This window comes from Mixophyes fleayi, chromosome 6, assembly GCF_038048845.1.
Source record: "Mixophyes fleayi isolate aMixFle1 chromosome 6, aMixFle1.hap1, whole genome shotgun sequence".
Taxonomy (NCBI): Eukaryota; Metazoa; Chordata; class Amphibia; order Anura; family Limnodynastidae; genus Mixophyes; species Mixophyes fleayi.
Genome location: NC_134407.1, coordinates 129,881,458 through 129,907,116, shown reverse-complemented (window position 1 = coordinate 129,907,116; position 25,659 = coordinate 129,881,458). Strand labels below are relative to the sequence as shown.

Genomic DNA, 25,659 nt, shown 5'->3' with positions numbered 1-25,659 from the left:
GCTTATTCAGACCAATTCTGAATCTGAAATCATTGAACACCCAGGTCAGAGATTGCCCATGTTCAAGATGGAGTCTTTGCGCTCGGTCATTCATGTCATGGAACAAGGAGAATTCATGGTGGCTCTAGACATCAAAGATGCCTATCTCCATGTGCCTATCTGAAAGGGTCATCCGTCCCTTTTGAGGTTTGCAGTTTGATCAGAGCACTTCCAATTTTATGCTCTTCCCTTTGGTCTGGCCACGGACCCACATATCTTCACCAATATCATAGCGGTCATGGCTGCTCTGCTAAGGTCCAAGGGGATTATAATCATCACTTACCTGGACAATCTTCTATTAAAGGCAGATTCTCCAGAGGTGCTTCAGTCGCATATCCAAGTAGTAATCCAGACTCTAGAATCTCACGGTTGGATTCTCAACTTCAAAAAGTCCAAGTTGATCCCATCCCAGTGGATGATCTTTTTGGGTCTTTTATTCGACACCAGACAATGAAGGGTGTTCTTACCCCAGGATAAGATTCTAGCCTTGCAGAAGATGGTAAAATCTCTGTTGGCGGCAAAGCAGCCTTCGGTACATTTCGGCATGAGAGTTCTGGGCAAGATGGTATCGACATTCGGAGGTGGAACGGTGGAGTCAGCCGGATGTCGACATGATGGCATCTCGGTTGAACCACAAAGTACTATGGCTGTCGTGGTAGACGCCATGTCTGTCCCTTGGATGTACTTCTTAGTGTTCCTTTTTCCACCGGTAGCCATACTCCCAAGGGTGTTAAAAAAAAAAGGTAAAGAGAGAGGGTGTTCCAGTTCTTCTAGTGGCGCCGAATTGGCCGCGGAGGGCCTGGTACACCGATGTGCTCTCCATGGCAGGAGCTCTGTCGTGGCGGTTGCCGCTACACCCAGACCTATTAACTCAAGGTCTTTTTTGTCATCTAGGTTTACAACGTCTGGCTTAAACGGCATGGCTGTTGAAGCCATGATCCTGAGAGCTAAGGGTTTTTCCGAACGTGTGGTGAAAACCATGCTTCAGTCTCGGAAACCAGGTTCCAAAAATCTATCATCAAGTCTAGAAGACATATATTAGCTGGTGTGAAAAGAAGGCATATCCTACTTCTTCTTTTCGCTTGGCCAGGTTACTTAGGTTCTTGCAGGACAGGTTGGATGCAGGTTTGCGCCTTAGTTCTCTTAAGGGTCAGGTGTCGGCTCTTTCGGTTTTCTTTCAAAAAAGACTTGCTGTCATACCTGATGTGCAAACTTTCATTCAGGGCGTACTCCCATGTTCAACCTCCATATGTTCCTCCGGTAGCACCATGGGATTTGATTTTGGTGTTGAATGCTTTACTGCATCTGCCCTTTGAATACATTGGAATTCAAATTTCTAACCTGGAAAACGGTTTTCCTTTTGGCCATATCTACAGCATGCAGAGTTTCAGAGCTTGCTGCTTTATCTGGCAAGTCTCCTCTTCTTATTTTTCATGAAGACAGGCCCTCTTTTCTTCCTAAGGTTGTGTCTAGATTTCAACTAAATCAGGACATGGTCATTCCTGCCCTGACTAATTCTACGTCTTAGTATAACGATAATTATTTTCGTTGTCTTGATGTCCGAGCCTTGCGCATTTATGTGCAAATGTCTCAGAAGGTGCGCGAGACTGAGGATCTTTTGATTCTCTATGGTGCTCACAAGAGAGCCTGGCCAGTTTCTATTGTGACTATTACTAGGTGGATTACGGCTGTTATCCGTCAGGCTTATAGTGAGGCTGGGGAGCCTGTCCCAGATAATCTCCGGGCGCACTCTACAAGGTCTGTAAGTGCTTCATCGGCAGCCCGCCATGGTGCCTCCAGTGAACAGCTGTTTAAAGCGGCCCCGTGGTCTTCGGTACACACATTCACTAAGTTTTACAAGTTTAATGTGTTTGCATCCAAGGATGCACGTTTTCGGAGGAAGGTGCTTTGTGCCGTTTATTCTGAGCGTTCCCTCCCGTGAGGCAGCTTTGTGATGTCCCAGGTGTCCCCCCAATTAAAGACAGAGAAAATTTTATTTTTAAACTTACGTAAAATCCATTTCTCTTAGTCCATTGGGGGACACCGGGCGCCCACCCTTAATGCTCCGGTTTCTCCTACTGTTTGACATGTTGTCTTGTTGTTAAGAGAATGTTGTTGTTTTGTTAATTTTATTCTCTTTTCCTGTTTTCTCTATCTCCGCTTTCTGTGGGCTTGGTTAAACATAAACTAAGACTTACAGGAAGTGGGGTATAGAGGGGGAGGAGCTAGGGCTTAGTAAAGAAAAGTTTAAAGTGCCAGTTCGCGCCGTCCCTACTCCTATATTCCAATGTCCCCGGTGTCCCCCAATGGACTAAGAGAAACGAATTTTACGTAAGTACAAAAGTCCAATTTTTCTACCATTAAATGTTTCCAAGGCAAAACCTCCTTGATTTGGTTTATTTCAGCAGCCTTTTTGGGAAGGCTACTTTGCCGGAGGTCAGACGAGTAGAAGCAGACCGAATGGTAGCAAAGTAAACTCTTAGAGGTAGGTCCTCCCTCTCTACCAGACTCTCTACCAGCTTCCGGAAAAACCTGCATCCTGACTGTCATCTACCCCTTTTTGCGACAGCAGGAATGAGGGGACGATTGAGTCTGTGAATTCAGGGAACAGTGGATAGCACCCTTTCAAGACCTTTGGATTCGCGGGATCATGACTAGAGGGTAGACCTGTCAGGTCCAGCCCCTCGTTGCTTCTTTGCATCATCTTTGCCCTGCGATCCAGAAAGGAGACAGGCGATGCGGCTCTGTCGCTTCTCTTCTTTCTGCGGGAGTCATTTGCACGTTACTGGACAACCAGAAAAGACAAGGGTTCTATTCAAACTAGTTTCTGGTCCCAAAAGCAGTATGGATCATTCCGACCCATTTTGAATTTAAAAATGTTAAATCTAAACCTACAGGTGGACAGATTTTGCATGGAGTACGTCCGATCAGTAGTCAGTGGATTGGAGGCAGCCAAATTTTTAGCGTCAATAGATTTAAAAGACGCTTACCTTCACGTCCTCATTTGGGAGGGACATCAGTCGCTACTCAGATTTATGGAAGGATTGGCCCACTACCAATTCTGGGCACTCCCCTTCGACCTTTCCACAGCGCCCAGAGTGTTCACAAAAATCACGTCAGTAATGGCCAGCATGTCTTCGCTCCAAACGGGTCAAAATAATACCATATTTAGACAACCACCTCATCAAGCACCTGAATCTTACCATCAGGATCCTGGAGCACCATGGCTGGTTAATAAACCTGCACAAATCACAATTGATTCCCTGCCAGTGAATGACCTTTCTGGAGCTCATCATGGACACCATAGAACAAAAGGTGTTACTCCCAGAGGACAAGGCCAGGTCGTTAAGGGAAGTAACTACACAGGTTCTGACCACTCTCAGTCCAACCATTTACTTATTAATGCGTCTCCTAGGGAAGATTGTGTCGACCTTTGAGACAATTCCTTATGGTCGGTTCCATTCCCGCTGCTTCCAGTGGGACCTCTTAACAAAGTGGTCAGGTTCCCATTTGCAGTTGGAACGCCAGAGTAGCCGCTTGTGTTCCAAAGCGAGGGTGTCTCTTCAGTGGTGGTTAGTCCAGGCTCACCTGGCGGTAGGCAGGTCCTTTGCACCATGGTCCTGGATCATAGGGACCACAGACAACAAGGCCTTTGGTCGACTCAGGAGTCTTCCCTGTCTATCAACATTCTGGAGTTGAAGGCCATGCTAATGGCTCTTCGGGGCGCCCAGACCATGCCTCAGGGATTTCTGGTCAAGTTACAATCCGACAATGCCACTTCAGTGGCTTATGTCAACAGACAGGGCAGAACCAGAAGTGCGGGAGCAATGGCACTGGCAGCACAGATCTTGGCCTGGGCAGAACAATTTCAACAATACTTTCACAAAATTCTATCAATTCCATGTCTTTGCGTCTACAGCCCCCGATTTTGACCGTAGTGCTCTACATGCCAGGCTGTTAGAGCAGTCCCACCGTTGGGGGGACTGCTTTAGAAGATCCCCCATGGTAGCATTGCTCCCAGATAGGATGAAAGCGAAAAACAGATAAATCTGTTTTCTTTATGGTTGTTTGGCTATCTTCCTTGGGGCTTTATAATTAAACTGAGGAGCTACAGGGGGTTGCAGAGGGGAGGGGTCTGCCAGCATTGATACATTAAACAAGTTAGCTAGTTAAGTGCCAACTCCATGCTCCCCTCATAAAACCCCATGGTAGCAGTGTCCCCCAGATGGAATCAGAGAAACTGATTTATCGTAAGTATAAAAATCCTCTTATTTATATTTAACACTTTAACACTAATGTGTATAACAGTATATATTCGTTTTACATCTTTAATTTAGAGATGCACATGTAAGAGATTTAACCACCAATTGACTTTAGAGATCGTTGGCTCTGCTTCCTCTACTGATCTCACATATTTTAAACTTTATATTTTGCTTTTAGTTTCAGTTTTAATCAAGTTGAAAAAAGTGTTTGATCTGCTGTTTTGGTGATATATTAAAAAAATTATTTTCCAATTTCCCGTCTCCTCCTGTTAGAATACTTATAGGTTGTATTTTAGAACGATAGCTGTGCCACCCACAAGTGGTATTTCTCTCTTTTTTTTCCCCCTCTGTTATTGTATGGGTCCCCTCGGTATCTGACGGAAGACCACTGCCAATGGGAAAAATATTAGACTTTGAACAATTTATCTTCAGGCCAGATGATATTTTATTTTACTTGTGTTGTCTGTATTTAAAAAGAAAAAAAAAATATTTTTTTTTTCTCGAAGTCCATTGGGAACACTGGTATAGAGGTGGCTGTAAGAGCTTGAGCACTTTAAGAAATTCTTCACTGAAGCCTGTGCTTCTTCCCCTTTATATCCTGTAGCTGTAATTTTATCGGTTATTTTTCTATCATAGCTGAAATACAGGAAAGATAACTCAATAGGGGAGAAGGAGAAAAAACAACAAATACAATGTAGTCCACTAAGAGACATCTTCAGCCTAACAAAGGACAAAACCAGAGCAAAAATTGGATGTTTATCCAGTGTCCCCCAATGAACTTTGAGAAAACCATTTAATGGAAGTACAAAAATACTTTTTCTGTAGCATCCATTGGGGGACATTGTAACCATGGGGTACTACCAAAGCAGCTCTTATGGGAGATAACACTCTGAAGTTTCTGTACATGAAACCTTTCATCCAAAACATTTGATGCGAATGTATTTAGCTTCTAGAAGCACGGACAGAAAACCAGGTAGACGTCCAGCACGTTTGTTCTGCCGAGGCCCAGTGCAGCACCTCACAAGAAGCACTCGCCGACCTGGTGTAACACACTCTCCCGTTTTCAGGAACAGACTTAATTGCTCCTATGTAAGCCTGTAGAATTACTGAGGCAATCTATCTCACAGTTATTTCTTCCTCTGTCTTCCGTAAGCTAGCCATCATATAAAGATAATTCTTGCAACATCTAAAATGAAAAAGAAATCTGTATTTGTCGATCCATCCAGACATCGTTCAGGAATAATTATGCCTGATTTATATGAAATCTAGACAGTAGCTTAGGTTGAAAGATCTTTGTTCAAAACAGAGCCCCTAATTTAGAGACACTTTTTGCGGTAGAAATAGCAAACTTTTTGGGAACTAAGCCACAAACCACTGTCTTTGCCAATCCAGTGCTACAAGAATTGCCTGAGCCCCTTTCCTTTTTAACTTTTGTAGAACTCTGTACCTCAGAACTTTGTACCATGCTGCCGGAGGGTGTAGATAAACAATTTGGAAATTCCAAGGAACAGACATTTCTGCTGTTAGAAATGCTTTTACATCTCTTGTCCTCGAACAATAGAAGTCTCTTTTGTGATTCAACCAAGGAGCCATGATGTTGACATCTGGTTGACCATATTTCGCTACTATTTTTCGAAATACCAATAAAATGACAATTCTCTCAGATGTAGAGCATTTCTGCTGAGAAATTCTGTTTGCAAGTTCTCCACTCCTGGGATGGATACCACTGAGATGGCTTGAATGTTTACTTCTGCCCAGCATATAATCCCTTTGACTTGCTATATCGCCAATGAGCTCTTTGCGCTTCCCTGGTGGTTGTTTATACCAACCCTGTGCCATTGTCAAATTTCCTCTTAGAAAAGGCAGAACTTTATCAAGAGAGTTATATTCCAGAAAATTTATTGTTAACGTTTATTGTCCAGGACAATAGCTGCTGAATGCGGCACTTAATGGTCACTGCCCCCCAGCCCTGAAGACTTCCATCTGTTTTACCATTGTCCAGTCCCAAATTGCGAGTATGTGACCTCTGCTGAGGTTGGCAGTTCTGAGTCGTCAAAGAAGCAACAAACGTGTCTTTGGGGACAAATAGACGAATTGTCTGGATAGGTAATGTTATTTGTTCCACTTCAATAGGAGTTTTGTTTGGTTCAAGTGGAACTGAGCAACTTAAATTATCTTGAAGGTTGACAGTATATTTCCTTAGACTTTCCTAGACTAACATAGATCTGTCTATGAGCCAGCAGAGACCTTATTAGTCTCTGAAATGTGATAAACTTGTCTTCATGCAAGAAAACACTCTGCTGAATGGTGTTGAAGAGAAGACTTAGGAAGGTCGTCCCCTGCTCTGGAATAAGACTGTTTTGTAAAAAATTTGATGAGACATCTCTGTGACTAAAATCTTCGGCATCAACTGTGTAAGGGCCTGGCGAATCGTTGGAGATCCTGCCTGGAATAGCGGGTCCATTCAGATAAAGGACCACCATTGTCTCAATAATCTTTGTAAAGACTCTTGTCACTGGCTCAAACGGTAAGGCTCGAAATTTAGAACACTCAGATGGAACAGCTAATCTGAGAAGGCACTGGTGACTTTCCAAGATTGACACATGTATGCGTCCCTGATGTCCATGGACACCAGAAAAGTGTTCTCCTTCATGCTGTTTATTACGGACATCGGAGAATACATCTTGAACAAGTTTACTCGAGGATGGAGGTTCAGGTCTTTCAATTTCAAAATTGGTTAGAAAGTTGTGTGATAAAAAGTCCTTCAAAGAGGGGAGATTCCACAAACTCAGGTGTCTGAAGTGGAATTAAGCCACTGATCCCGGAAGACAAGAAAGCTGGCTCACCGCGTAGGAGGTCCTTGGTGAGCAGGGTACCTGTTATGTGAATTGTTTTTGAGACAGTTTGGCAGCTGGTCTTTTTCCTGATCAAGCCTGTTTTTTCAATTTGCTGTCCTCCATGTGGAGCAAACACCTGGCTTCTAACAAGTCCCTCTGGGTCTACTAGCTATAGAGGAGGCTGTCAGAAAGCTATTATGACTATTTAATAACTGCTTTATCAACCCAGGCCAGAGACCAAATTGGTCAAAGAGATGCCTCAGCAGCCACAAAAATAGATTTCAAAATAAAATTGCATCTTCTGTTTCCTCTTTAAGAGAGGCGGCATTTGGAATAGGGATGGTAGTGATTTTGGATAACCTTGCAATAGGCGCATCCATTTTTCTCTTTTATCCAGTCTTAGGGTACATTGCAATCATGGGGATATAGAGTCAAATGCTGCAGCTGGGCAACTTAGAAGAAAAGCTCTTCCCATCTCCCCTCTATAGCCCCTCATCTACGTATACTACTTCAGTTTTAAACTGTGTCCTGGAGTTTGAGTGCTTCTCTTATGGCAGTCTTGTTACTTTCAATTACTTTTATTTATTTTATTTCAGTTGCTGCAGCAACTGCACTTCTATGGATGAACTGAGCAGTCGATCTGTCAGCTTACCATCTTCTTTACTAAAAAGCTTTTTTTTTATCCTATCCAAAATGATGGTTAATATTGGGCACTCATGAAATCTCAATAGGGAAATCAATTTAAACAATCCTATGGCCACAAATTAATCAGCTCGATAACAATGATCAATTTTGAAAAGCACAAATCACCTATAGGAAGTAATCTGTACCACCACAAATTAATCTGATACCATTTATTAAAGAAACACATTACATAACATATTCAATAAAAATATGTGTATGTGTGTATATATATATATATATATATATATATATATATATATATATATATTATATATATGAATAAATAAATTAAAAATTCCAATTCATATAGCAATTATTTAGGGCACGACCTGATATTTGTAAATAATCTACTATCACACCTTGTAGGAAAATAAATCCACATTGGTATTTGGATTATAATGGCTCCAATCAATGATTGAAGAATAAGGAAGAGTTGTAGAACACTACAGTCACTAATGGCATCTGTTTATCATCTCCACTTATTGCATGGAACTTTAAACTGCTGGAACTTGCATACAATCCATTTCACTGGGAAAGAATTAGAAGTGGAATCTGGTAAACTGAGTCAGCGGTTAGGTTCCCCGTCGGCTTCAGTTACCTTCAGTCACCCATGCTCCGCTGCACTTCAGTAGCCAGTCAAACGGCAGTTTTCTTTACCACTTGTCCCAATAGGAGATGGAACCATGTTATATGTGGAGAAACCTAAGGACTAACCTCTGATTTGGGCTTCTAATTGAAAGGAAGAAGTTTCTAACATATGATATTGTGGATCGATCATCTTAAATCTCCAACACGTTCCAATCCTGGACGGGCATCCTTGGCTCCTCAGGTTTACTGTACAGTCCCAGCACTTCCAGTTCCAGGCCCTACCTTTCAGTCTATCCACTATTATATTACATATTTACCAAAGTAATGATCGCCACGACACCTCTGCTAAGATTCAGGGGGGTGAATATCATCCCCTACCTGCATAACCTTATAATCAAGGCGGCTTCTCTGACCTTACATTAGGTCAATGTCCGATAGACAACTCAGAGCTTGGAATCACACGGTTGGATAATCAATTTTAAAAAAATCAAACCTGATTCCTTCTCGACAGATGGTCTTCTTGTGGCTGTTGTTCAACACCCACTTTCAGAGATATTTCTGAAAGAGAACTAGATGGTCTCCCTATAGGCACTTGTAAAATCCCTTCAGTTCTGTTTTTAGGGACACTGGCTGATGTAGAAATAATTTATTGTAGAAATGTATTTCAATTAGTGGTGCAGGCGCCAATTTATATAATTACAAATGTACTGATTTTTGATACTGTTATATTTCTGTATCAGCAATGTACTGATTTCTTCTACAATAGGCAAATGGAGGAAATTTGAGTTGTAACTTCTGAGACCGTATGTCACGATTTGGTTTTGTAATGTTTCTACAGGAAATCCGCATTAAGACTAATTAGACCTCTTTCATGTTAAGGGCCAAAACTGGTTTAGCCTGAAAACACAGCAGGGGGCCATTACCTTTCTTTCCTGAATGGCCTTTTGGCTTGTGTTAGAACCTGTCTGAACAATGTACACAGCACCTGATGTGAGAAATCATAGATTAGTGTAAATTTTAAGTATAAATTGCATTTCAAATCCAAGTTTAAAGAACATCTCACATCTTGATGTTAATCTTTGAAAGAACTATTTCAGAATTCATGGGCACTGGTCGGAAAAGGGGGCTGGCTTACCCCCTGCCAGATTGTGTCCAAAACTGTATAAAAACGAGCACTGTTTGGCCATGTATCATTATACCATCTGTAACTTCTGGAAAGATCGCTAATACCATAAACTGGCGTATGTAACTGTTATTAGGATTATTTGAGGTAATAAAACACTGTTTCAAGATCCTGTTATGACACCTACTTACCTGCGGAAATTCCTGGTGCGGTTATTGTGCTCATTTGGGAGAACGAAAGGGGTCTGTGGCAAGGCAAGCCCAGCCGATCCCCAGCATCACAACAGACAGGGTGGCATAGGAGGTCCATCGTCACAAGGATTTTGAACTCAGGAGGAGGCAAAGCTTTCGATAAACATACTGGACCTCGGGGCGATCTTCGACACAGTGATTAGAGCTCAGCTCATCCTGCAAGGAAGTGCTGTAAATGTCCAGTCAGACAACGCTACGACTGTGTCATATTTGAATGACCAGGGAGGCACAAAGGCCATGAAGGAGACCAGTCAGATCATCCTTTGGGAGGAACAAAGCGTTCTGGCCATTGCTTGGTATGGTGTGCTTGGTAAATAGGCTGGGGAAGCATTGCAGGAGATCCCCAGCAAAGACTACCTGCTTCTGATAGCAGGCAATAGCTTTTTCCAGCTAGGGACTGATATGGAAATAATAATCTCAGAATGCAGAGTCAGATGAAAAGCAAATCTTCTGTTTATTGCGTGCACACAGATGCCTAGTTCATACAAGAATAGACATCCCATTGAAAGCTTACATACAGTTATATAGTCTTTTGGCTGGCACTTATCCAAATAGCATTATAACCAAGGTCTTCCATGAACAAAACATGCATAGATACAAGATAGTCATCTTTGTCCAAGGGCCCCATTAAATCATATGATAGCGAGTGACTTGACTCTTATTGGCAGTATGGTTCCAGGGTCTCGGAACATCTGCAAGTTAATTTTATCATCATATCTAAAAGTCCGGTCACACAAAATATATAATTGCGTCTGTGAACTTGTTATAATACTTGATTTTATTCAAACATCTATAGCGTTTATACAGAGCTTTAATTGAGATAGAGCCTGAACAATAAACTACTTATCTAAGTCTGAGTGCTTCCCTTCCTGCACAAATTAACCACAATACATTCAAAATAAACAAGAGGCTCAAGTCTGACAGCTTCTATTACTTAATATAGATGAGGGACACCATCAGACAATATGTTCATCAAGTAAAGAGTACATGACAATTAGTTCCAGCATCCCCCAATGGATACTAGAGAAAAGCGGAATATTTCTGTGAGTGGAGCCAGTGACAGAGTTTTAATATTTGTCATGTTTGTGCTGTTCTGTACAAATTATTGAAAATAATTGTTAAAAATTTCAATAAAACAAGAAATTATCTGTGCTAACTTTCTCATCATCTCAAGCTGGCGCACCCATTGTGTGCGACATCCACTCCAACATTTTTCAAGTGGGGGTTAGTCACCCACCCCAGCCCTATCCTACCTTTTTTCCAATTTAAGGATGTAGGTATATTGTACCTACATGCAGAAACCTTGCTGACCCCTAAATGGTGCCAAACCTTTTATAAGTTACACCATTACCTCTGGACCCTGAGTGTTTATCTGTGACCATGTTTCAATATTGTCCAGTTCTGTGTGGTTATTTGGTGCTGTGTTGCATTTTTATATGTCAGTTCAGTGTGTGGTTATTTGTTGGTGTTTTACATTGGTCTATGTCTGTTTACTGAGATGTATGTGAAATGGGTAAGATATAGTCTAATACAATTGGGCTGTGTATGAGGCTGCATGGAGGAAACCTAGTTGTTGGCTCCTACGTCAGTATTCCTAGTGATTATGGATAGAGAGCCACGTCTAACCACTAAATTTGGTTTAATACAATGTTTATATTTGATGGGATTTCTTTTAATACACTTGAATTGTTTAAAGTTTTTTAAGGTATGTGGGACTGGGAATTGATTTGTGTTTTGTGTCTGACTGTACAGGAGCTCAGTCTCCGGAAGAAGGGTCTGGAATGCCTGGTCTCCATATTGAAGTGTATGGTTGAGTGGAGCAAAGACCTCTACGTCAATCCCAACCACCAGTCCATCCTTGGTAAGAGACTAGTGCCCTTTTTAGGCAACGCTATTTTATAGCTGATAAGTGAGTTATAGATCTCACTACACAGATAGAGGACAGAAGCAATTCATTAAAAAAAAAAAAAAAATTACTTTGTTTTTAAAACAGACATAAGTAGCAGTTACAACTGGTATAATAAAACAATAATAAAAACAACATACAGTACAAGGTCAATATTTTCCACAATATAAACAAGGTCTGCGGGGATGGAGAGGAATCACGCATAATTAATGATTGCAAATGGAGAGAAGAGCCATGACAGAGAGATCTATTTTCTAGAGCAATAGATTTGGTAAAAAAAAAATAGGGTTAAATGGGACTTCTCAACTACTCAGAAGAGGAGGCATTCCTATCATCTCTAAAAAACCATGGTTTTGTAAAAAGATCTTTTCTATCGAGGAGGCAGTATGTGATATTTTCCACAGATGTGACATGCCAAACATGTTGTTTAACCACAGAGAGGGGGGTTGTTGCTTTCACTGGGATGCAATAGATTATTTTATTGCCACCAGCACATGCAATGAAAGGAGTAAGATCTATGGGTCTTTAGGGGTTGAGTCTCCATGATGGAGGCAAGCATTTTATGGCTCTTGTCTCAAAATAAAGTTATCCGGATACAGGTCCACCAAATATGGAAGAAAGTCTGCTTATTCATAATTTGAAGTTTAATTTTGAATCATCTCTTCTCCGTCCATTCTGCAGATAGAATAAGCAATGCAAATCATATTCTTTAAACATCTTTTTGAGTGACAAAGTAATAGATTCTTAACTTTATGGTGTAAGTTCTGTATGTAAAACATGTTTGCATTCCACAGTGTTACTCCCCATGTCTGCTATGTGTTTCTCTTTACATCTACTTATGACATTGTTCTAGAAGTGACTGACACTGTGTGTGTAGTCCTGGGGTGCAAGGGAAGGTAATGCACCTCCACATCTGCACTCTTTGTCTGCCCTGGCTAGCTCCTGTGTGTGGGCCTAAGTGATGAGAGTGTCCCCTCTCCCAGGACAGTGCTGGAAGACGGATGCTGAAGAAGTTGAGGTGGACACCACAGATGGCTGCCTCTTTTAGTAGGAACAGCCATTAGTTTCCTTAAGGGGCCGGGCCAGGTGGGGGTTACTGCACCAGTGTAAGCCCCTGCTAGGCACTGGATTGGTGGAAGGGCTGTCCTAAAGGACAGCTTCCAATCTAGTGCTGGGCCCTGGTTGGAAGTGCTCTTTCCAACTCTGCACTTCCTCCCTGCTCAACCAGTGCAGACACCACAACAGCAGCCATTTTGGAGCTCCAGCACTCCCTTTCTCTGTCCTTCCATCTGTAAGGTAAAAGGTCTGAGGTTGATTTTTCTAAGTGGTTAGTTCCTCAGATTTATTGCTACAGTTATGTTAAGCTTTTGTCAGACACAGCCAAATCTTTTGATTTAAATACATTATTGTGGTTTATGTCTGGGTGATAGATTGGACTCCACCATGTCCGTTTCCTGCAGGTTCCACTTGGTTTATCTGTTCACCCCGGTGGCCATACTCCAAGGGTCCTGAAAAAGTTGAAGTAGGAGTGCGTTCTGGTTATTCAGATTGGCATCGAAGGGCTTGGTATACCAATGTTCTCTCCATGGCGATGAGTATGTTGTGACATCACTGGCTTTGTGCCTTAGGTCTATTAAGGTTCAGGTGTCGTCTTTCTTTCTTCTTTCATAGAAGACTGGCTCTAATGCCTGATGTGTAGATGTTATTGCATTTTGTACTTCATGTACAGCCTCCGTATGTTCCTCCAGTGCCTCCTTGGGATTTAAGCTTGTTAGCCTTGCAGCATTCTCCTTTTGAACCCTTGAGGGTATAATTTACTAAACTGCGGGATTGAAAAACTGGAGATGTTGCCTATAGCAGCCTATCAGATTCTAGATATCATTTTGTAGAATGTACTAAATAAATGACAGCTAGAATCTAATTGGTTGCTATAGGCAACATCTTCATTTTTTCAAACCGGCCGTTTATGAAATATGCCCCTTGGACTCTATGGATTTGAAATTCCTTACGTGTTTTGACCATTTATATGGCTACAAAAGAGCTTGTAGCCTTTTCTTGCAAGTCTCATCTTCTAGATTTCCATGAGGATAGGGGCAGTTCAGCAGACCAAACTTTCCTTCCAAACTAAAATGGTGTCCAGATTACATATTAATGAGGACATCATTGTTTCAGCTTTGGTGAAGCATAAGTCCACTGAGTATGAGAGCACTTTTTGTTTAGATGTGGACAGTAGGACTGGTGAGTGCATCCTGAGCGGCTTGACATGGTGCCTCGACTGAGCAGCTGTGTGGGGCGACTATCTGGTCCTCTGTTGACACTTTTACCTGATTTTACAAGTTCATTGTGTTTGCATCTAGGGATGCCAGTTTTTGGAGAAAGGTGCTTTGTGTTGTTTCTTCCGAGTGTCCCCACACGTAATGGCAGCTTTGGGACGTTCCCTAATGATGCCCTGAGAAATTAAGATTTTTATATTTGCGTTAAATACTTTTGGGGGCCCACCCTTTATGCTCTGGATTCTGCTTTTGTGTGACTTGTTTTGTTTGGTTCAGGAGGATGATGTTCGTTTCTCTCTCTACTTTCTTTTTTTCTGTGGGACTTGGTTAAATATAAACTGAAGGCCTAACAGGAGAGGTGTATAGAAGCGAAGAATCTATGGTGAATTTCTGTGATGTCCTAAAGTGTCTGCACGACTGGACCCTACACTGTACCCCAACGTTTCCTGGTATCTCTCAATGGACTAAGTGAAATGAATTTAACTTAAGTATCCAATTATCCCACTCCCCCAATGGGTTTAAACATGTGAACTATGGATGTTTACGTAATGGCATTTATGGCAAATCAACATAGCACCTGACTGCTCTTATGGGCCTATCCCAGCAGTACAAAAGCAGTGGGTGTTATTTAGCTAGCGGGTTTGCCTTCCCTCTTTCACTGATCAGCACCATGATCTAATGGGATCTCTCACACAGACTCTTTCTCTCTGTGCTCCCCTTAATCATCAATGAAGGCAACATATAGACTTCTCACTACACAGTCTGCCGCAATTTGCTTCCCCCAATCCTCAAGAAAGGGCAATTTACCGACTTCAGTGTAGTCGCAACTTCTCATGCTGTGTATCCTCCCACTCAGCTGGGTTTAGTGGCAATACATGTCCTACACAGGCTAGATCTTTTCTCCAAACGTTGCTATGCAAATTCACCTTTGTGGATCGGCACTCCCTTGCATTTTCCCGCCATTCTCCGACTATCAATAGCAATCACTATTTACATCAATGGGAAGGTGCCATACAGGAACACTACTCCTCTCATCCACCACTCCAAACTATTTTGGTACTCTCACCATTTGTACTCAACATATACGGCGCACTGCAGGTTACACAGTCCCTCTGGCACTCATATCAGGGTAAAGTCTTCACACAAACAGTAGGCGTCAACTCCCCCTTGTAACCCTTGGTTCTCTTGGGCTCCTAGAGACTGCCTGACATAGTGCCCCTAAGTAAGTTGTTCCGACTGTGCACACTGCAGTCAGTCTTTGTACCCACAGAGCACTAGCTCTGTCTTTTGTACTTGAGTCCCACGCTGGGTGCCATTTATTTAACACCCTTTCACTCTGTGTGTGGTTTTGGGGTGCATTGGTAAGTAATGCACCTCCTCACCTGACCTCTACCTCTGCAGTGGCTAGATCTTGGTGTGGGCATAGGTGAACAGAGGGTCCACGCACAAGTGAGTTTCACAGCAATGTGTGTTAAGCATGGACACAAGTGTTTTTGTATGATGGTGCAGTGCAATAGTTGTCGCAAGTAAGTTGGGCTCCAGACCAATTATATATTGCAAAATAGAGACTGTTTATGTATACGCTGTCTTCATTTCAGCACATTCTTAAACGGTTGAAGTAATAAATAAAATATATATAGCTCCCTTACTCTTCCTGCACGGATCTTAACAGTTACATGAATATGTTAATACGACAGTCACAGTTAAAGTGGTACATCAAAGTACATCCATTCTCCTCCTAAGCAGGGGTGAATATTTACTTGTTTGGGCGCTGACACTTACTTGCTAGTGTTCTCTCAGCCCTGTTCACCTCTCCTCTGCGGGGGTGACTATTCACTTGTTTGAGCTAGAAGCAAAACTAGTGAGCTGTGGGCACCAATGCAGGGAGGAGGGAACCGGGGCCCCTGACCCTCTTCATCTGACATTCAGCTGGCCCTATTATCTCCATGGGCCCTGGTGCACCCTACCTGCCGCAACTGTGGTAGTTCCGAATCTACTTTGTGCTCTAACACTTACTTGCTAGTGTTTTCTCACCCCTTCAGTGTATGCTGCCTCTCTGGTCCCAGTAGAACGTCTCTGTGTCTCTCAGTCATACGGTTATATTCTCAGGTAATGCAGTACATTGCCCCTGACTGAGCTCCCCTCTCCACCACAGAGCCACACTCTCAGGTCATTTCTCCCTCAAATCTATCCCATTTCACTCATATTGTCTCTCTCATGAAGAACTTTGGCCCATGTGAAAGCAGGATTCCCCCTCCCAGATTGTCAGGGGGATCCTGTAAGGTCCCTGTTTGTCAGTCTCTCACCAAAAAGGTTCTGTTCAGCTCATACCACCCTTATGTTGCTAAGCAACTGTTCTTGATGTTTCTCCTCAGGGTCCTAGTCCCAGTACCACACATTCAGTTACATAAGCATTAGTCAATAACTTACCATCATTACCAATCGGACCTCTGGTGTCAGGTTTATAGGACAGTTTCAGATATTCAGGAGTTTGGCTGAACTTTTGGATCACAAGTGAGGACCTTTCCATTTGGAGGTTAGAGATCAGTGGCCATACTGACGTTCCTTTTTATCTGATCAAATAGCATTGCTTAGTTGTTCATGCTGCTACACTACATTGCCTGGTTAATTTAATCGCAAATGACTAACATGGTGTGTTGATGCTGGCTTAGCAGCATTTTCTCTACAACTTCCCTTATGAAAACTGTGCTCTGAATTGTTTGTAAGAGGAGGTATAACAGAATGTTTTTACTGACCATGGGCAACCCACGGATAGTGACTACTCATACTTGTGCTTCTTGGCCAAATAAGACATTGACGACTGTAAATGTCGATTGCACTCCCCGAGTAGACCACAAATCTAGGACAATATTGCTGCCCCTCTATCCTCCCTCATCTATCCTCCCTCATCTGTACCTGCTTGGGTGATGTGTGTAGCTGCAGTATCTCTTTGCTTATTACTCTGGCTACATTCTCATGATCACTGACTTTGGATCAGGAATGCTGGGAAGCAGAAAGAGCGTTGACTCAGGACACTTGGTTCATCATAGGGCAGCTGTGGGATGAGAGCATTAACTCTTACCTGTGAGTATTACAGCAGGTATATATGTCTTGTAGGATTTATAAGAGTAGTGATGTCTATTTGTTCCGAAATAACTCTTTAAAGAGCTGGTACACACACACCAGCTTTAAGATAGTAGATTTTGCACACACTTTGCATGGGTCATTTTTGCCCATTATATACAGTTTTAACACAAATAGGTTGGCAGGTTGTCACCCAGCCTCCTATCCCTTTAATTAGTTTATGTTGATTCATTTTTCCTTCCCGTAATTCAGCCTGGTCCATGCTCATAATTTTTACATTGTGCTCGTAATTTTTACATTGTACTGCGTGGTAGGTGTTGTGTTCTTTTCCCTGTTCAAGCAATGATTGGGCTGGGCAAATTAATATTTGAAACCCCAGTCCAAATTACTTGGCGCACCATCCCAGCTGAATATAGTCCCAGGAAAGTGGTACCCAGACCCAGTACCCAGGAGCAGTAATTTTGTAGCTGCCGCAACCAGAGCTTTTTAAGCTTGACCACAGTGCTCTCCTCCCTTGTGCTTTTCTTGGACAACTCACTGTCCGGATTCATTAGAATCTTTTTGGTGGTACAGGATAGGAGCCCAGCACTGCTGCTGCACTCTAGTCCTGCAGCAGCATTAATACTGTCAGTCCATTTTCAATCAGACTCTGATAGGCGAAAATTAGTATTTTCTCTCTCCTACCATTGGGGGACACTGCCAGACATTGGGGTATAGTAGTGGGATTGGGAGTTTAGGCACTAAATACTGTTTGATTTTTACTCCCCTCCTGTGCTATGCCCCTCCTCTTCTAGATACCTCAGGGTTTTTTTAGTGCCTTAGGAGTTAGGCCAGTTTAGTATAGGCTCCTGCCTATATGTTATTTAGTGATAGTGTTTCACGTTTTTATTTAATTTTTTCTTAAGGGTGCTTCGCGGGGATCGATCCTAAGTCCCAGAGAGGGTGAATAGTCCTGGGCTTCCTTCACCCTGATCCCCGCGCAAGGTAAGAAGTGGCTGATGCCCGGGTCTTCCTTCACCAGTCTTGCCGGCAGTTCATCCACTAGAAGCGAGCTGTAGATGTGTGATAGCGCCATTAGGGCTTTAGGTGCCCACGGAGGTAGTCCTCATTAGCGGGCCACAGAGATAGGTCGCGCAGGGGAGATCCAGGATCCATCTCTCCCCGCTGACGGACTAGCCGGTAAGTTTCTGGCCGGGGCCAGAAAAGGGTCAGGGGTTCCACTCCAATCTCTTCTTGGTTCCGAAGCCGGACGGAACATTTCGCCCTATACTGAACCTTGGGTCCTTGAACAAGCAAGTGGTAGTCCAGAGATTCAAAATGGAGTCTCTACGGACAGTCATTGCAGGGATGGAAGAGGGAGAGTTTCTAGCTTCCATCGATATAAAAGATGCGTATTTACACGTTCCCATCTGGGAACAGCATCATCGGTTCCTGAGGTTTGCGGTGAGTTCCGATCATTTTCAATTCAGAGCCCTCCCGTTTGATCTGGCCTCTGCTCCTCGAGTGTTCACAAAAATCATGACCGTTATGGCAAGTGCCCTGAGACGGGGGAGTCACGATAATTCCATATCTAGACGACCTTCTCTTAAAGGCGAGGTCTGCAGAGATTTTATCTTGCCAGGTTCAGACCACAATGGAGTTCTTGGAGGACCATGGGTGGATTCTGAATGTGCCAAAATCGTCTCTCATCCCAGCTCCGCGCATGCGCTTTCTGGGATTGGTGTTCGACACAATGGTTCAGAGGGTGTTCCTTCCTCAGGACAAGATCATCGCCCTCCAGCGGAGAACCAGAGTATTATTGGATCGCCCTCGAGTGTCCATGCTCTCATGGTGTCGGTGTACGAGGCGGTTCCGTTTGCCCAATTTCATTCCCGGTCTCTTCAGTTAGAGATTCTCCGGAAATGGTCGGGGTCACAGAAACAGTTGGACAGGCAGTTTATCCGGCTGTCTCCTTTAACTCGACTGTCATTAACATGGTGGCTCTCCACGAGCAATTTAAGCAAAGGTCAGACCCTCAAATCGGGCCCCTGGACCTTAGTTACCACGGACGCAAGTCTTTCGGGTTGGGGAGGAGTCACAGGACCGTTAAGGTTTCAGGGACTCTGGTCTCCCCAGGAGTCAGCTCTTCCCATAAACGTATTGGAGCCGAGAGCAGTTCACAAGACTCTGTTAAAAGCTCAGGGGTTTCTGAAAGGAAAACACCTGCAGATACAGTCAGACAATGTCACGGCCGTGGCTTACTTGAATCATCAAAGAGGAACTCGCAGAAAGGCAGTCATGCAAGAGGCTGCCAGGATTCTAATCTGGGCGGAATATCATGTACCCCAGATCTCGGCGGTATATATCCCAGGAGTGGACAACTTGGAAGCCGATTTCCTCAGCAGGGAGAAGGTTCATCCGGGGGAGTGGTCCCTGTGCAAAGAGGTATTCGCTCTTCTAGTCCAGAGATGGGGTCTACCAGAAATAGACCTCATGGCTTCCAGACTGAATTGTCAGGTCCCTCGGTATTGTGCAAAGTCCCGGGACCCTCGAGCATACGCAGCAGACGCCATGGCGATTCCGTGGCGCTTCAGGCTGGTGTATCTGTTTCCACCTTTTCCGATGCTGTCTCGCGTTCTGAAAAAGCTGAAAAGAGAATGCGTTCAGGCAATCTTGGTAGCACCTCATTGGCCTCGCAGGGCGTGGTTCTCAGACATCCTAGGAATGTCAGCAGATCAGCCATTTCGTCTGCCCATGCGCGCAGACCTGCTAGTTCAGGGCCCACTTCACCACCTCGAATTAGATCGGCTGGCTTTGACGGCGTGGCTACTGAATCCTTAGTTCTTAAGGCTAAGGGTTTTTCGTCACGGGTTATTGCCACCATGATTACGGCAAGAAAGTCATCTTCTTCGGCTATTTATCATAGGGTCTGGAAGATTTATATCCTCTGGTGTGAATCCAAGGGTTTCCATACATCCAGGTTTAGCCTGTCTAGACTGTTGGCTTTTTTGCAGGAGGGCCTGGATAAGGGACTCAGACTGGGTTCCCTTAAAGTTCAGGTGTCTGCACTGTCAATTTATTTTCAGCGAAAATTGGCGCCTCTGAGTGAGGTTCAGACCTTTTTACAAGGGGTCCTTCATATTCAACCCCCATTTTCTCATCCAGTAGAACCTTGGGACTTGAATTTAGTGTTGAGGGCTCTTTGTCTTCCTCCATTCGAACCCCTTCAGACAGCAGAATTGCACCATCTGTCTTGGAAGACGGTTTTTCTTCTAGCTATATCTTCAGCTAGGAGAGTGTCAGAATTGGCAGCGCTCTGTTGTAGCTCTCCATTTCTGGTGTTTCATGAAGATAGAGCGGTGTTACGTACTAAACCTTCCTTTGTTCCAAAGGTAGTGTTTAGGTTTCATCTCAACCAGGAGATTGTGGTTCCGGCATTTCGTCCGGATTTGTCGTCTTCAACTGATACTGTTGATTACGATCTTCATATGCTGGATGTGGTTAGGGCTCTCCGGTGCTATGTGGACCGCACAGCCTCAATTCGTAAAACAAAGGATCTGTTTGTTTTATACAACATCAAGAAGCGTGGTTGGCCGGCGTCTAAACAGACTATTGCTCGGTGAATCACTTCCACTATTAGTCTGGCTTATGTCCGAGCTTCTCGGCCAGTTCCTCGGACGCTTAGGGCTCACTCGACCAGGGCTGTTGGTGCGTCCTGGGCGGCGCGCCATGGGGCTTCGGCTGAACAACTGTGCAAAGCGGCCACTTGGACGTCTGTTCATACTTTTGTAAAGTTTTACAGATTGCAGGCTTTCGCATCTTCTGATGCGAGCTTTGGCAGGAAAGTATTGCGTGCAGCCGCTCTAGAGCATTCCCTCCCATAGAGGCTGCTTTGGTATGTCCCCAATGTCTGGCAGTGTCCCCCAGTGGTAGGAGAGAAAAAAAAGAGGATTTTTACTTACCGTAAAATCTATTTCTCTTTCTCCACTGGGGGACACTGCGCTCCCTCCCTTGCTCTGTAGACGATCTGATTATGAATGTTTTTGATTTACATTCTTCTGCCTTTGGGCAGCTCCTTATAGTACACTTGGTTAGTCAAAACTGAGGTATCTAGGAGAGGAGGGGCATAGCAGAGGAGGGGAGTAAAAATCAGAGTTTTTAGTGCCTAAACTCCCAATCCCACTACTATACCCCAATGTCTGGCAGTGTCCCCCAGTGGAGAAAGAGAAATAGATTTTACGGTAAGTAAAAATCCTCTTTTCTTAAAACTCTAGGTGATTATCTCTATACAAGTCATCTATGTTGCAGTGGTTGATTGTTCCACTATGTAAAATATGATTTATTTTAGCTGTCTTCATTGCAGGCAACAGAACTTAGTGCTGATATCAGTTGGCGTCCAGCATTTGTGCACCCCCCCCCCCCCCCCCCCCCTAGTTTTCTTTTTAAATGTTCTCTTCAAATGTGTGTCTTATTGATTGTTGACTGACAGTTAATCCTGTTATTTGCTGATATGTGCAGGTCAAGAGAAATCCTCTGATTTTGAGAATAGTGAAAATAAAACCCCGGACATCTTAGGGCGCAGGAGCAGTGCTAGCTCTCTGGACTCAACTGTGTCCTCTGGAATTGGCAGCACCAGTACCCAAACGTCTGTCCCTGATGACCCAGAACAGTTTGAAGTAATCAAACAACAGAAAGAGATTATTGAGCATGGAATTGAATTGTGAGTATACATTCTGTTATCACATATATCTCCTGGTGTGTGGAAGCTCTTTACATGTGCGGAACAAGCAGTTTTATTACACATATGATTATGGCTTTTATACAATTCAGGTAATCATAACTCATAGACATAGTCTGATTTATCAATTTAGTTGGATTCTGAGACAATATTGTTATGCTTAGATTCAATAAGAAACCAAAAAGAGGAATACAGTATCTGCAAGAGCAAGCGATGTTGGGCTCTACCCCCCAGGACATTGCACAGTTCCTACACCAAGAGGATCGTCTGGACTTTGTAAGTGTTTTTATTTCTTCTTTTCTATTTTTGTTAATTAAGGGGCTTCCTGGCTCTTTAGCGACCTCTCCAGGCAAACTGGCCTGGGCACACCACCTGGTTTAGTCAGCCCAAGACAAAAGAAACCTCAGTGCAAACTGTTATGCCTTTTTTTTTTAAAAAAAAAACAAAACAGTATCAATGGATCCAATTGTATAGTGTAAAAATGTGTATTACATTTAAAAGAGAGAAAAAAAAAAACCTTAATCAACTTAATATTTGTGGGGCCACAAACAATGAGCATATATTTGAAACTCCCAACCCATCTGAGTCTCAATTGTTCAGTTTGTTTAATCAGTACCCAATAAAATACTTTGTGGTCCAAAACTGTTTAAAGAGAAAACAAATAGTAGTCAGTGCACAAATGAATGCAGACAAAATAATTAGTAGTCAGTTGTTACTATATATTGTTGTAGTTTTACGCAGTTGCAGTTCCAGTCACTCCTAATAGTGATACAGTTAATACTAAACAAACATAATAAATCTTTTGGCGCTTTATAGGCTGTGGTCAAGGCCACCAATTGCGAGGAGTCTGCGATCCCCCAGAATATGTTCATGGGAGTGTGTCAAAATTGAACCTTGAACATATTTACTATATGCTTGTGATATAGAGAGGATTTCAGCTTATTCCCACTCACACTTTCATCATTACCATCACCATCGGGCAGTATTATGTGCAGTTCTATGATGTTCCTATACTAACTAAAAGCAGAATTGGACTTTTTATTGACTGTTATAAGTTATGATTCTGTGGACACAATAGAATCTAATACTGGAACCTGAACGTCCTTATTGCCATTGGCGCCTATGGTATTCTTTTTTTTTATTTTCTATTCACCTTAGAGGAATTGGAAAAGGTCTCGTTTTCATTTCTGTAGAAAAGTGCGTATGCAAAGTATGGTGGTTTTCCTATCTGGTAAGGTTCAAATTTAACCAGTTAAAATGTGTTATCATCCATTTTACTTACTTAGACTATGATTGGAGAGTTTCTGGGAGAAAACAACCGATTTAACAGAGAAATGATGTATGCCTATGTGGACCAGCTAGATTTCTGTGATAAGGACTTTGTCTCCGCTCTGCGCCTCTTCTTAGAAGGGTTTCGTCTGCCCGGAGAAGCCCAGAAAATTGACAGACTCATGGAAAAATTTGCTGCACGATACTTGGAGTGTAATCAGGGGTATGAATCATCCATGAAGTATGTTCTGACAATATATGTGATTACCTCCATGTTTTAGACCAGATCATTTCACAGCATATTGCTTAGTTAAAGGGTTATTTCATTGAAAATTAAAAATGTACTTTTGGTTTATCTATGCACACTTCCTTGAAGCAATGATTTTTGTCCTCTACTACATAATGCAACTATACTTAAAAAACTTTTGTTGAATCAAAAATAAAATCAAGTTTTGGGTGGAATTGAGTTAACTTTAAACAAGAAAATCTCAGTTGCTATTTTCCAATCCAGTGGGTTCAGCGCAGCCATGAATGATTGAGAAGCATACAGGGAGGAACCTCGACAACCCCACTAGCAGGTTGACAATATCCCACACTAACAGGAGAGAGAATCTTCTATTCTAGACTATTAGAGGAAGTTTGTGCAATTATTTTTAACATATTAAGGCGCTGTGAGCACAGTTTCATTAGAGGCTAATATTGAATTGTACTTTGGATTTCCATCTGGTATTAGTTATGTGTTTCAATGTATATGTCAATTTAAGTATGTTCTATAAAATGGGTTTTTGTATCCTCTTGTAGCCAGACATTGTTTGCCAGCGCAGACACTGCCTATGTCCTCGCCTTTTCCATTATAATGCTGACAACGGATCTGCACAGTCCCCAGGTACATAACACTGCATGATATGCCCCCAGTATATCATTCTGACAGCTATTTAGACCAGGAAGCTAGTAATCTCTTGCTTCGTGTTACAGGTGAAAAATAAAATGACAAAGGACCAATACATTAAAATGAATCGAGGTATAAATGACAGCAAGGACCTTCCAGAGGAATACCTATCTGCCATTTTTGATGAAATTGAAGATAAGAAGATTGCAATGAAAGAAACGAAGGAGCACACAATTGCTAACAAGTCTACAAAGCCAAGTTAGTGATTGATATGTACACTGTAATTGTTTAAATGTTGTGTTTGTATTCATCAGAAAGTAAAAAAGTAAGGGGGTATTTTACCTGTAATATAACTGTACCATAAAAGATACCTGCACAGCTTTTACATTTAAAATGGTAATGTGTTATTTCCTGAGTGTCAGCTGCTATCATGTGCTCTAGCACTGGATATTGAGTTTTTGCTGAGGGCAAGGAGTCTTCATGACTGTACCTTTTATATCATTATGCAGTTGACACATCCCCTGCCATGTTGTGGAGCCCTCCAATGTGCTGGGGGGTAAATTTTTTATTTCATTCAATTCGTGTCTATTAGGTGCTGCCAGTGAGAAGGAGCGAAGGTTATTATACAACATGGAGATGGAGCAGATGGCAAAAACAGCCAAGGCTCTGATGGAAGCTGTGAGCCATGCTAAGGCACCATTCACCAGCGCTACCCATTTGGAGCATGTTAGACCAATGTTTAAAGTAAGTGGACAAGTCTCCTCCTCCCACCCTCCTTCCTTTTGTCTATATTTATAATAATTTGATCGATTATATAGTTTGTATGGCTCTTTTTAAATAGTGTTACACCAGCATATTTTGTTGTTTGTTTGGATAACTTTAATAACACATAAATGACACTAGCCAATCTGAAAAAGCAGTAGGGTACAAACCTATAGATTGGCCTGATAAAACCATTAATTAGGTGACCCAGATGGCTGTCACTAATCTTATTCTGAGTGGATGTGGGTTTTATGCCGTACAAAGAGAATTGTAATAAGAATTATAGTAAGTATCTGGTTCAGACAGTTATTTCCCTTAATAAAGGTAATTATCTCCACTGTTACATTTATTTTTCTGCAGCTTGTGTGGACTCCACTGCTGGCCGCCTACAGCATTGGATTACAGGACTGTGATGATAGTGAAGTTGCTAATCTGTGTTTGGAAGGGATCCGCTGTGCGGTCAGGGTGTCCTGTATCTTTGGAATGCAGGTGAGTGACTCCTGCACTGGGTCATTTCATGTGTGTACTATATTGTTCATTAACCTTTTCTGGGGTTCGTAATTTAAAAATGGTTACTTTCATCACATGCTCTTTCTGTAGAGACCATCTCTTTAAATATGTGTCTCTGTAGTTCTACTAAAATTTGGCTAAAGAGTTTCTTCACCTGGACTGTTATCTGCAATAGATACTAGCTAAGTTTTATCTTCTGTTTGCATGCATATGTTCTTAACCACTAGCCTTTCTTCCTGACAACATACATCTAGATACTTTAAACTAACTTGTTTCCTTTCAATGGGGAAGCTTGAGAAAGACGCTTACGTCCAGGCCCTTGCTCGCTTTTCGCTACTGACCGCCAGCTCCAGTATCACGGAAATGAAGCAGAAGAACATTGACACAATCAAAACACTGATCACCGTGGCTCACACCGATGGCAACTACCTTAGCAATTCCTGGCATGAGGTTTGTCCACCATCT

The 25,659-nt window shown here is 42.6% G+C and overlaps 1 protein-coding gene across 2 annotated transcripts in view; it reads left to right on the top strand.

Moving 5' to 3' along the window:
• Positions 1-25,659, top strand: part of ARFGEF2 (ARF guanine nucleotide exchange factor 2) — a 128,781-nt gene that overhangs the window by 42,671 nt on the left and 60,451 nt on the right. For both annotated transcript variants that reach the window (XM_075176427.1, XM_075176426.1), the window contains 9 exons: positions 11,537-11,645; positions 21,545-21,746; positions 21,929-22,040; positions 23,051-23,256; positions 23,835-23,919; positions 24,009-24,180; positions 24,515-24,666; positions 25,045-25,173; positions 25,486-25,644. In XM_075176427.1, the coding sequence (XP_075032528.1) occupies positions 11,537-11,645; positions 21,545-21,746; positions 21,929-22,040; positions 23,051-23,256; positions 23,835-23,919; positions 24,009-24,180; positions 24,515-24,666; positions 25,045-25,173; positions 25,486-25,644 (1,326 nt within the window). The remainder of the gene's footprint in view (positions 1-11,536; positions 11,646-21,544; positions 21,747-21,928; positions 22,041-23,050; positions 23,257-23,834; positions 23,920-24,008; positions 24,181-24,514; positions 24,667-25,044; positions 25,174-25,485; positions 25,645-25,659) is intronic.